Source organism: Catharus ustulatus, chromosome 22 (assembly GCF_009819885.2).
Source record: "Catharus ustulatus isolate bCatUst1 chromosome 22, bCatUst1.pri.v2, whole genome shotgun sequence".
NCBI classification, from domain to species: Eukaryota; Metazoa; Chordata; class Aves; order Passeriformes; family Turdidae; genus Catharus; species Catharus ustulatus.
The window spans coordinates 6,193,954-6,207,128 of NC_046242.1; the positions used below are offsets into that span (position 1 = coordinate 6,193,954).

The window sequence follows — 13,175 nt, forward strand, 5'->3', positions numbered from 1 at the left end:
ACTGATGCTACCCAGATCTCCCTTACCCAAAACATCATTTTTTTCCTCAATAAATGAGCAGGACCTCTCCCCAAAAGCCAGCACTGGTGTGGCAGTGCTGGAATATCTTGAGCTTCTGCTGTTCCACTATTGGATGTACAGTCTGTGTTACACTACAACAGCAATATTCTTCCTTGCTACCTCATCCCCTTCCTCCCCCCAAACCCCACTTCAGACCCAGGGTAGGCTCTGAGTAGTATTTCCTCAGCTTTTTTGGCACAGCACCACTTCCTCCCACGTACTGTCGCTGCAGACCTGCCCAGGCAGTGTTGTGGGACCTCAAAGCAGTGTGGATTTCCCTTGATTTCATCAGCCTTTGGGCTTTTTGCAGTTGTAACAGAACACAGGGAGTGTGGCAACCCTGCTCCCAGAGTGCAGAGTGGATGGGTCAGCACATCTCACAGCGCTGTTAGATGAGATGCTGCTAATGAATCTGTATTTAGTGAAATAAGAATCTGTGTATTTAGTGAAATAAGAAGTATTTGGTTTCTCCATCATCACATCAGCTGGCTCAATGCCTCCAGCAGCCAAATGTGACATACTTTGCCTTTACACCAGGAGTGCAGCTGATCAGTGACTGTTTCCTGGCTCATGGATGGTAATTTGCACTCACAGCTTCCCAAACTTGATTGCTTGCAAATGCAGCCAGTGCTTATCTCTTTTCTTTCTGTAGATCTCAAGGGCTCTTCTCACTTCAGGTTTAATCCAGCAGAGAGTTTATCACCACACAGCCCCTCAGTCCATCCCCCCCCAGGGGATTGGGGGAGAGAATTAGAAGAAAAAAAAAGTAAAAATTGTTGGTTAAAATAAAGACAATTTAACAGGACAAAGAAGGAAAGGAAAATAATAATGCTGATGATAATTAAAACGTACAAAACAAGTGACAAAACACTAAGCAACTGCCCAACCATTCCCAAGCAGCAGCCCCCAGTCAGTTTTCCCCCTGGTTTCACTGCTGATTGTGTCATCCTGTGGTCTGGAATATTCCTTGAGTCACTTGGGGTCAGGTGTCCCAGCTGTGTCCCCTCTCAGCTTGTGCCCCCCAGCTTCCTCACTGCTGGGGTGGGGTGAGGAGCAGAAAAGGCCTCACTTAGTGTAAACAATGCTCAGCAACAGCTAAAACATCCCTGTGTTATCAGCATTATTCTCATCCTAAATCCAAACCACAGCACTGTACCAGCTACTAGGAAAGGAATTAACTCCATCCCAGCTGAAACCAGGACAACTTCGTACAAGTTCTGACTCGTTGATGACTTGGATTTGAGTCTCACGATTAGGAAAGAAGAGTGAAGGATTTCTCTGCCATCTTTTCTAAGCATGGTTACCCTGGATCCCCTTCCCAGGGCAGCTCTGAGTTTGCTTTCTCCAGCCTCAGGTGTACTGACCCTGTGCTCCAGCCTGTTGGAAGAGTTCCCTGCCCCCAGTGCAAGGTTCAGCTTTGTGCTTTATTTTATTTTTACCTTCCATAGGGAAGTGAAACTGCCCAAGGTGCTGCTTCATCTCAGGGCATGACAACAAAACAGAAACTCTTCTGTATCAGCCACAGGCTGGGCTGGAGGGGGTGCCCAGGCTCCGTGGTGCCTCCTTGGCACCTCCAGGAAGAAATGAGGGAAGGTCCAATGTCTCTCATTTTTTTGGGAGCAGTTCTCTCAAGTTCCTGGTCCTCAAATATCTTTCATGTCTGCAGCTGGAGAACAAGGAGTCCTGCTCCTTGCCATCTTCTGAAGGGGATCATGAGGGCAGAGATGAAGCAAAGGGATGAGATAAAGTAGAGAAATACCTGAGAATGTGCTGTGACGAAGAGAGTGAATCTGGAAAGAGAGTCATAATGACATCTCATTTAGAGCCCTTTGAGATCATGGGGAAGATTTCCCCTGTGTTTGGTGGGTTTGAATTGTAGCCAGCACAGTCCGTTGCATCATTTGAAGGCATTGCAAAAGTTGGGGCAGCAGAAGGGAAAGCACAGCCTTTGAAAGAGGCAGGAGGGAAACCCCTGTGGTCCAGAGAGCTTTATAAGGGTCTGGGGGTGCTGATCTCACTTGGCCAGGCTGCCAGAGCTGCACCAAGCCCTGGGTCCTGCCCAGGGTTCTTCAGGGGTGTCACCACACGTGTGGGAACCTATTCCAAACTGTGACAGGTAGGAGAGGGGAGAGGTGGGGTGGAAAACAGCCATGTGTCACTCAAAAATCTTTTAAGCCCTGGTCGTTGTCATGAAAATGGGAACAAAGATTTTAGCAAGATGGAAAGGAGGGACCTCTGTGGTACCATTTTGGGCAGTGCAGCTCTTGCATCCCACCTGGACAGAAGAAGGTTTTCCCTAAATAATGGATGAGATTTGGGCTCTTGAGCACCTTAGTTTCTGAATTCCTAAGCAGCTGGCCAGGTTTGTGTAATTCTGGGGAGTCCTTGGAGACTGTTGTCTGAATGCACCATGTGTTAACTGCTGCTGAGGTGCATGAGCCTCAGCCATCCCAGGCACATGGGCCACCTGGGACAAAGTCCATGGGTGGCTTCTCTCTGCCAGTGCTTGGATTTCAAGTGTTCCTGCTCTGCTGATGGGGATCCAGCTTGCTTTCTTCTCTAGTGAGCCCCATCAGTGTTGATGCTGCTGCTCCCCTTTTCTCTCTAGCTCTGGCTGCCCATGTATCCCAGAGTTGAAGTACAGCTGCCAGCACTGCCAAAACAAGTAGGTGAGGAACCTCAAAGGCATGTTTGGTGTCCATATTCTCTTGATTTCCAAATTAAAATGGGCCAAGCTCTTCTAGGTCTCCTTCAGCCTTTCCTCTCCCATTCCCACATCCCTCTGGATATGTAGTGCAGGTGGGCTGCTCACAGGAAGCTCTGTGGGGTGTCAGTGATGTGTCACAGGATCAGAGCAGGGTGCAGCAGGAGGAATGGATGAGTTAGGAGAAGATGGGGCTGGAAGCAGCTACATACAGCATAGCTCTAAGGCCACCCCTTGCAGGTAAATAAATCCAAGAGAAAGCTCTGGTAAGGACACAGCTCCTTAAATACAGCTGTATTTATACTGGGACCAGTGGGAGAAGGGTGCATGGGTGAGGGTCCCAGATGGGGCTCATCTGAGAATAAATCCCTGTTAAAATATCCAGGGCCCTGGCACTCAGGAGGAAGCTGAATTCTCTCTGTTTTGTCTCTGACCCTTGCTCTTAAAGTCATCTCTTTTTTTCTCTTCAGTGCCCAGACCCTGCCTGTCAAGATGCCCAAACCCAGCAAAGTGAACCAGGCCCTGGCAGGTAAGAACTCCCCTGTGCTTTATTTGCTCAATGCTTAGGATTAGGTGAATGAGAGTTTGCCTTTCTGTAGCACTTACTTTCCATTTTTGACTTTTGGAAAGAGTCAGAAATGTTGCTGTCTATTAAGGTATTAGACCCAAAGACTTTCCAGAAAAGCAAAGAGGGCAGATTTGGGGGAGAATGGGATAGACAAACCTTTTTAGCTGTTTTTCTCATCCTGAGTCTTTCAAAATAAGTAGGATTATTTGAGGCATGGCTATTCATCTTCTTCTGTACATGTGGATGAGCAAGTAGCAAAGGAAAGGGCATGTGAATCAAGCTCAGTGCTAGCTGCTATTTTCTGCTTTTTTTAAAGTCAAAGGAGAAGAGTGGTGTGAGATTTTGTGTGGGATTCAATATGATTTTTTACAATGTGGTTTTATTTAAAAAGCTCAAGTGGTCTTTAGCTTAAAGAGGATTGTGATGCCTTGTCTTGGGAAAGGAGAGACAGAAGTTGAATCAGACATTGTCTCCTGGTGCAGCAGAATACAGGTTTGCTTGTTATCCAAACCTATGAACACAGTACTAAATATACTGAGGGGTATGTCTGGGAGGGATGAAAGCACCAGTTTTCAATGCTCCTTTTCAGAGTAGATTTACCTTAAAGTTGAAATGGCATTGCCTTGAAAATGGCAATTTGTGCTGTTAGCTTCCTGTGCAAGTGTTGCTGTACCAAAAGCCTGTGGCACCTTTGCTGTGTTTTGGCTCAGCCAGTGCCAAACCAATGACCCTGGTGTGGTGGTGCTGCCCAGAGCAGAGGTCTCTGTGCTGGTACCAACTGTGCTCTCAAATCTGTATCATTACCTGGTAGGGGAGTGCTAAACATCTGGTATCTGGTATTTTCTGGAGTTTTCTGTTTCAGACACTACAGAATGTCTGTTAACCCTCTCCTTCCTCTGTCTCTTGTCCGTGCATGGTCTCTTGAGGTTATTAGCTCCTGGGACACCAAACTTTGCTCCTGAACTAGCAGGGACAGTTACATTCTTGTTTTTCAGAACAGTGGTTCCCACCTTATTCCAGAAAAGGTGTTTGGTCTCTTCTTGAGTGCCACGTTTTACCCTGACTGACAAGGGTCCCCGGGATTGATGTTTCCCTTCATTTAATGTTGGCACCATCATGAAAACTGCCTTGCATGTGTCTGTAGCCAAACTGGCACTGCATGAAGACTAACACAGGTGTCCTCTGACAGCATGCAGCCCATCTGTCTCCTCCTTAGCAAATCATTGTGGAAAGGAGGTGCAAAGTCAAGCTCAGACCTTGTCTGGGGGGGTGACCTGAGCAGAGCTCCCCTTGCTTGTAACAGCTCTGCCTTTCATACCTTGGCTGTTAGTACTGGGTGTGTAATTAGGTACTTCATCACATAAAGCACAGAGCTGAAGAGCCCTGAAGATTCCAGGCTGTGTTGTTACCTGTGATCTCATTCTCCACGTGCAGGAGCTGAATATGTGCCATCCATTTGTGCCTTGTGCCATGTTTAGGTAGAAAAAGCTGCAGGAAATCCCAATAGAATAAACCATTTGCCACCATTTAATACAATAAAATGGTTAAATTTGTAATTGGTATCTCTGTTGTTGCAGTGTGAGGGTGTAAAAGAGGGGATAATTACTTATTTTAATATTCTTTACCTCTCCCTGAGTCAGTCAGCACGAGGCACACGGGATGCAGGGAGGTGCAGAAGCAGCTCCTTGGGGCCAGCGTCTCCCTCAGATCCAGGTCTTCACACAGCACAGCTTTGGGTGCTGTGCTGCCTTCTGCCAAGTGTGCCACACCTCAGAGGTGCAAGGGAAGAGGGAAATCTGAATTTGAGTCCTCAAAGTCACAGAGAAGCAGGGGAGACATTAATACAAGTTAATTAGGGAGCAGAAGGAAAATAAATCTCTGGGGTTGTTTCTGGTGAAAAGCAAGCAATGGAGTTCTGGTAAAAAGGAGAAGTTTTGCTGAAATATTAATTGCCTGGGTCTTTAGGGACACCTTCTTCCCCTCTATGCTCTGCTCTCTGTTTTTAAAACTTCTTCTGGGAAGTGGTATTTTGTTCATAATTAAAATCCTGCTGGTGGTGTGCAAGTTACTCATTACTCAGGTTATTATCTAACACAGGCTGCACTCCTTTTATTCCTCCAGTCCTCACTGCGTGACTGCTCCCTAAAACATCAGTGGAGAAGGCTTGGGGGACAATGTGAGGGGGAGAGAAGTCTCAGATGTGAGTGAAGGAGGCTTTAATTTGGGGAATGCATCTTGGTCTCCATCCCCTGGCATCTCAGCAGCTTTGGCTCTGGTTTGAAGCTGGACAGATACAACCCCTCAATCTCATGGGGGATGTTGAGAAATGCTGCAGGTGCATCTCTTGGATGCACAGGGAAGTTCTGGTGGCTAAAGAGGAGATGAGGAATCCTGTGAGTCTGAATTAGAAGCTGGGTTTTGTTTCTGTGATGGGTACTTGGGGATTTGAGTGAGGGATGTTTTAACACTGTCAACCCCACATCTTCTGGAAGCACCTCTTGGGATCCCAGAAATCATGAAACTGACTTTAAAACCATGCTTTGTACCAAAAAAAAGTATATTTTTTTTACTTGCTTTGTGCTATTTTAATACTTCAAAGTGCATGTGGAAACTTGTGTTTTAAGCTTTTTCTTTTCCCTCAAGTATTTGATCAGTACAGTGAAATGCCAAACAGGTCTAAGCAAACTGTTTAACCAGTGTTGGTGTTTAAGGGTCAGCTGGACTAACATTTCCTGGGAATAATGGAGTTTAGCTGGGGTGCCTTGGGGGGCTGAGGGATGGCAAGGTGCTCATATAAAACCCCTTCTAATACTATGTTTAAGATGAAGTCTGAAAATGAGCTTTTTGTTAAATAAAACTGGGTGTTTGTTGTTTGCATGATTCCTGGAGCTGGGGCATTTGGGGATGTACTAACCATACTGACTTTACTGGTGGATATAATTGTAGAAGTTAGCAATGCTTTTGTGAGATCTCACATTATCTGAGGGTAAGCTCTGTCCTGTACCAGTCTGAGGCCTGTGCAAATCCAAATCAGTGACAGAGGGGTGTGCTGAGCTGGGTGTGATTGAGTGGCCAGCACTCATTACATAATGTCAGGGTGTTTTTCCTGTGCTCAGCTCCTGCACAGAAAGTCCCCTCATTTACACAGCAGGCTGAAAAAAGTTGGTGGATGTTGTCATAGTTCCAGTGAAAATAATTTTACCCCAAGGAGCCACTAATGTTGTATTTCTGGCCAAATAAAAGGCTTTGAGCAAGAGAAAAAGGCAGTTCTGTATGTGGTTATTGCACACATAGAATCAGATCAGATCCCAAAGGATTCTTTGCAAGGCTTTCTGTCTCCTCCCTCCTGCCGTCCTTGAGGGGAAGAAACCCAGAGCCCAATAGAAAGTGTGAACAAATAAAACAATCCTTTTCAAGCTCCTGGACTAGCTAGTGAGCAACAGGAACTCTCACAGGAACATTTCCAAAGCAGTCTTGTCTGGGCAGACTTGTCATGTTGCAACTTGCATTCAGGTGAGAATTTATCAAGTCCAGGGCTACACTTGCTCCTGGTATAACTCCACAGATGCCTGCAACAGGTTCTGACTTGAAATTCTGTGAGAATTGGAGACTCAGGCTGCAGATGTGATGTGTGTTTGTATTGTTTTGGCACCCTGTAGGAAAACACACTCCCACCTAAGGCCTGGGTCAAGGATGTCCCTTCCTGGGGACTCCAGTCATCAAACTTGTGGAAGGATTGTTAATGCTGAGATTTCCAGTATTGTATTTGAACTTCAAAGGCAGAATTGCTACTGAGGGTTGACATGAGGCAGAGAGCAACCAGAACCTTTGTGAATGCTCTCTTGACTTGAATCTGCAGAAGGTGATTCATTGCATGTGGCTCCTAAGGCAGCAGAAGGTTAAAAATTGGCCAAGAAAAGGTAATTTCCCACTTAGACCTTTTCTTGACCAATTTAAGACAGGGGAACATTGAGTTGGGATAATTCTCTTGCTCCTGCATTTGCCCTGTTCTTGTATGTCTGTGTGAAGTTTGAACAGCTCAAAGAAACAAAAGAAAGTTTGTGGAACAAACGGTGGGGTTTTGATTGTTTTTTTGTTTTTTGATGATTCATGATGCTGGCAGGCAGTTTTAGACATGTTGTTCCATGTACAGGGGGGGCTGTGTTACAGAATAGCTGAACTCACCTAAGGCTCTGTGGCTCCTGCTTTTTGCTTGGTCTGAATTTTGTTGCCCTCTGCAATTAAGAGTCTGAAGCCAGTTGTTCAGCCTGTGCTTCTGTTCTCTCTTTTTTTCTGGGCTCTGCCTGCTAATGTTAGCAAGGCAGTATTGATCTCTTCAGAAGAACACATTAATTTTGCATTTGCCTATCAGACAGCTCTGCGTGGGTGGTGATAATCCCTGTTAGTCTTTGGACTTGCTTTTCAAATGTCAGTCTGTGCCATCAGTGCTATTGCACTGCTTAGAAACAGCTTTTTTAGAGACAGCTTTCCTGCTCTTTTTGTGCACCAGTTCTGGGAATAGAATTGTGCAGCCTCAGTGGGGTCAGACTGAGATGGTTTGCCCAGCTGTGGTGGGAGATGTTCCCTGTCTCTCAAGAATATTATTCCTCCAGCCTCTCCAGTCAGAGTTGATGCTGCTTTTCTTGGAATACCTCTGACTGTTCTCTGCTGGAAGGGGAAAGGACCTGAAAGGTGCAGGGAGCAGCTTTGGTGCTGCTGCTGGGCTTTAGGTCTCAGCTGTACTCAGGAAAAAAAACAAGCAGCTTTTGTTCTGGAGACATTTCAGCTCTTGCATAAGGCTCCCTGGGAGTAGTGGACTGCTGGCTTTAATGGGTTGAGAGCTTGCAATAAGCTTGTGGCCTTTAGTTAGGACTTAAAGGGAGATACTTTGTTGGTGAAATTTCTGGATCTGGTGAGCTCTCCTTTGCTGTGTCTGGTGCTGCCAGTAGGGCAAGGGGTACTAACCCAGTCTTTGTATGCTTTAGAGCATCCTCCTGTGGCTCTGCTACTCCTGGGAGCTGGGAGAACTCTAGATGTCAGATGTAGAGCCCCTTTGAGGGTGATCCATTGCTGCCTGGTTGCCTGTTTCCATTTGGAAGTGCATTTCACCATCCATTGGGCAGCCTGGGTTCATGGTCAGCCCAGCTCTTCCTAAAGTTCTTGGGTAACCCTGGGGAAATTCATTCCTCAGTCTCTGGTGAGACCTCTTCTGTCTGTTGGCCCTTCAATGGGAAAGTTTTAGTAAAATCATTCAACTTTATTTGTCAAGAAAGGAATTGAACAGCTTCTGGAATATTTGTGCTCAGACCTTAGGAAAAGGAGGTACAAATTGTGGTCAGCACTGTGTAGGAGTAATTCTGCTTGTGAGGCACTGACACAGGCTTTGCACAGGGGATTTGTAGGCACAGGACACATGTTCTTGACTAGCTGCATATTTGAGGCAGAAAATAGTCTTACCACTTGCACACAAAGCTGATGCTTCCCATCACAACTCGATTTTCAGTCATGTGTGGGCAAGGTGCCTCATTTTTGTCCTGAACAAATGTGCTCTAGAATCTTCTTTTCCCCGTATGACTGAATAGAGGCTTGCAAAAATAAAATGTTTGGAAGTCTCAGCTTTGACCATGCATTACTGAGCAGGAATGTCTGCAGCATTAGGATGTGGTTTGCGTGGTCTGCCCTCAGAGAGGATTTCTGGGGAAATGCTGGCTTTCAGGTTTTCTGCTGTTGGTTTGCAGCTATAAGCATTTTTTTCTTCTTTCTGGAGCTGGCTGTTGCAGGTGGGAAGTTGCTCTTGGGAAAGCAGAAGCAGGTGTTCTCTTGGATGTGAGTGTGAGAGCTGTAGGGTACCTTGGAAATGTTATGATTTGTAACCAGCCTGGGTTTCACAGGCAAACATCATCTTGGATCAGCATGATCAGTCCTGTTCCTTTCTGTGTGCCAGTTTTACCTTCAGGGAATGGCTGTCCTTTTTAATGATTCATTAGTTTTCTCAAACTGCATCCCATGGATATACAGCTGGCTGGGATGGGGGAGGATGAGGATTGCATTGCTGCTGGGAGCACCAGGGAGGAGAGGGTGTGGGATGAGTGGGGGGCTGTGTGGGGCAGCTCTGCCCTGGTGTTTGAAGGCAGCTCAGCTGCACTCTGGGGATTGCTTCAGTGTGACACTGTTGAAATAAGTGGCTTTATGGGGGAGCAGTTGAGCAGGACCTTTAGGGGTTATGGGTGATGCCCTTCATCCTTCAGGGCTGCTTCCAGGGCTCCATTCTGCAGGAGAGCTCCACACCACAGCAGACTTGGTGCATGAGAGCCCTAAAGCCCAAAGAGGAAGGTCCTCTTTACAACCAGCACAGAGGGTCACAAACAAGACATGTGCCCCCATTTTCCTCCCTTAATGTGCTGCCTGGGCTCCTTCCTCTGAAAACCTCCAGATCCTCTCCTTGTGCTGGCTCCAACCCTGTTACCTCTTGGACGTTTTATACCCTCAGAACGAAAGGCTCGGGTTTTATTTTATTTTACTTTATTTTTATTTTCTTTGAAAGGTTAAAGTTTTTTTTTTAATGAATGTGTTTCCCCATTGTTTCCTTCCTGCATGTTGACCTCGTACCCACTGTAGGCATGACAGCTATTCTGATGTCAGCCGCCGGACTGCCCGTGCACCTCACCCGTGTGCCTCAAGCTGCCAGCACCCATAAGGCCACTAAAAAACACAGCTCAGTTAAGGAGGGGAGGAAAGTGTCCAAGAAAGGTAGTTCTTGCTCAAATTCTGGTATTTGCTTCCATCTCCTTCTCTTTATCTCTCTGCCCCTCTCTTTTCCTCTTGTCTCTATCCCCCCCCACCCTCTTGGCTCTTCTGGTTTGACTGACGATGTTCATCCCAGCCAGGGGAGAAGCAGGACATGTCTCCCCTGACCTGCAGCGTCTCTGACAGGCTCTAAAACAACATGGCAAAGTAGGTGTGGTCTTGTGGTAGGTCAGCTTGCTTCCACACAAAATTAAAGCTGGAACAGGTCTGTTCTCTGCATGTCAGACTCACCAGCCTCCCCTTGTGATCCTGCTACACCCTCTTTGGGAGTGTCCACATACCAGGACCTTCTGAGCTGTTGATGGGATGAGTCTGAGAGCTGAGGGACGATTAAGAAGAACATCAAATCTGTATGTACTCTGCATTGAGCCATGCTTGTCATGATTGAGTCATGGAATGACAAGGATCTCCCAGATAAGCAGGCTCCTGAGTCATGTAGGGCTTTCCAGGTCAAATTGCAGAGGATTTGTTCTCTCCACCTCAGTTGGGGTGGGAGTGGAGTGCTCTCAGGTGGAGAAGGGATGGATTACCTCATCTCTCTTGCTGAGTGGAGCCCCCTCCAGGGCAGGGCTTTCATTTCTCCTCTTCATGTCTCACTGGCACCCCTCACCTTCATAGAGCCCGTGGCTCCCAGCTGAGAGCCTGGATCCCATCCATGTGTGGCAGCCCTGGGACTCTGCAGGGGCAGGTGTAAATCCAGCCTGGTGTAGCTGTAGAGGTTGTTTGCCAGCCATGGCACAGAGGTGCCAACCACCACCAAACCTACAGCACATCCCCCTTTGGATAAGCCAAGTGGTAACTGGAGATGTTCAACACAGACATCTCTACATTTAAGAAAGGGAAGAGCCCAGAGGTGGAGAGGAAGAGACATCTGCCTGTCAAGGGAGTTTTTTTATACCTTTTTCTCCCTCTTTGGAGTCTTTGAGGTCCAAAGCTGTGTGAAGAAGGCAGGAAGGAACATAAAAATTAAATGGGGATGGAAGTATTTTATGGAAATGCATTATGGAGAGAGCTGTGAGAAGGAGTGAGAGAGCAAATGTGGAGTAGGATGTGTGATCAAGGGGGAGGAGAAAGCAGGGGCGGCAGGAGAAGCAGCAAAGAACAGGAGGAGCAAAGGAAAATGGGAGGTGAGGGAGGAGAGCTGAGCAGAGGTGGGTGGCACAGGGCTGGATGAGGATCTTGCTCCATGGAGCCAGCTGGCAGTGTGGTGGGGTTGTGTGGCTCCTGGTGCTTCACTCCTGGCAGGGCAGCATGCAAGGGCAGGAATGAGGGCTGGGTGCTGGGGGTGCCCTGGGTACAGTGCCAAAAGGGAGCTGTGGTGGGGCTGGCCCTGCCATAGAGACACTGCCTTGCCCCACTTGCTGGAGGAGCCCAAAACAATGAGGGCCAGGCCTGCACTGATGTTGGTCACCTGCTGCTTAGTGACATGAAACAACTGTATTCAGGTCACAGGGTGGCCACAGACACAGCCTGGCTGGCTGCTGCCTTCCCCTCTGTGGGGTCTGTTGGTGCAGGTGCTGCCCTGCTCCCAGCATCCAGCCCTCCCTGGCACTGTGCAAACAGCCAGGATGCTGCAAGGATGGGATGTCAACAGGAGGATGTGTCTTGTGACTTCTGAGCTGGGTGGGAGAGCAGCAATGCAGAGCATGGAAAGGGAAGTGGGAAGGATGGGATGTGGGCTGGGAGGTGGGAGCAGCACACACCACACTGGGTGTCCAGTGGCTGTATCTGTGCCCCTCATCAGCATCAATTCTTGCAGTTCCTCAGCGCTGGCTCAGCCCTAATGCAGGCTGTCACCTCCCTGCCAGCTCTGCAATGCCACCTGCTGGGGCTGGGACACATCCAGAGGAGCAGAGAGGCAGCACCAGCAGGAGGGATGGAATGGGAAAGGGCTATCAAGTATCTCCTCCTCCCATCCAGCATGGCAGGATTTGTCCCAGCTGTCCTCATCCTGCCCAGGATGTGCTGCAGAGGAGACTTGCAGATCAGCCCTTTCCCACACTGACTCATGAGAAGGGGAACCTTTCAGTGGTTTAGGTTGTTAAAATCCAGGTTGTTAAAAAGCAGGATTCCTGTTGGTAGGGGCTGGGGTGCCAGTCCTGTGGAGTGCCTCACTCCTGGGATGCAGAATGTGCTCAGTCCCTTCCAGGAACAAGCTGTGTTTGTACAACACCCCTCAGGGCTTAGGAATATTACTCTGCAGTGCAGGTACTGAGCCTGACTTTTGGCCAGACTGTTCTTTCCCATCACAGACCCTGATGCTGCCAGCAGACAGTGACAGGCTTGTTTTGTGCCCTGAATTTCTGCATCGTGTGTTCTTTGCCACATCCCTTGAGGATTTTCCAAGCAAGAGCTCTGCACCCAGGACTAGACCCAGCACTGTCCTGACCACAACCAGCTGGTGGTGGGTGCAGTGTGCTCTTCCTGAGCCCCTTCTCCCTCCCTTCTGCTGCTGTCCCACACTGGTGGAATTGCAGCTGGCTCAGTGAATGGCTGGGGTGTGTTAAAGAGGCACTAATTAGTCAGGACTCGTTAGCGTTGTTGCTGCTCTGGCAGGGATGTCTCTGGCACAGCTGGGTGCTGCAGGGCTTGGGGAAGCTGTAGTTTCTGGGCAGGTTCTGTGCTTTCCATGCTGGCACAGGGGCTGGCAGCCTCTGCCATCCCCATGGATTGGTGCTGCCTTGGGATTGCTGCAGCCTCTCACTGTTCTGTGCCAGCATCAGGGACCTGACTACTGTCTGGGAGGCAGGAAGGCAAGTGGCTTGTGCATGCAGCTGGCCACCACAGGGCTCCCCAGCCTTTCTAAAGACTGCCAATGGCTGCTTGGGTCTGCTGTGTCACTTGTTACCCACTTCCTTCTACCTGGCAAGGAGGTTTCCCTGCACACCCATCCTCTCTGGGATGGGCAGGAACACACTCATCCTTCCTTGCCACCCACCTGCAGCTGGATGTACAGACTGTGCCAGTGCCTATGGGATGAGTGGCACTGGGTAGCCCCTCAGACTTGGGGGATCTTGCTGTTCCTGTGGGGAAGCA

The 13,175-nt window shown here is 48.3% G+C and overlaps 1 protein-coding gene across 2 annotated transcripts in view; it reads left to right on the forward strand.

The window, feature by feature from the left end:
* The window catches only part of DTX2 (deltex E3 ubiquitin ligase 2), a 34,157-nt gene that overhangs the window by 14,599 nt on the left and 6,383 nt on the right, over positions 1–13,175 (forward strand). Inside the window, exons 4-5 of one of the 2 annotated variants that reach the window (XM_033078357.1) lie at positions 3,235–3,293; positions 9,951–10,082. In XM_033078357.1, the coding sequence (XP_032934248.1) occupies positions 3,235–3,293; positions 9,951–10,082 (191 nt within the window). The remainder of the gene's footprint in view (positions 1–3,234; positions 3,294–9,950; positions 10,083–13,175) is intronic. The other variant, XM_033078358.2, reaches the window with a different exon arrangement.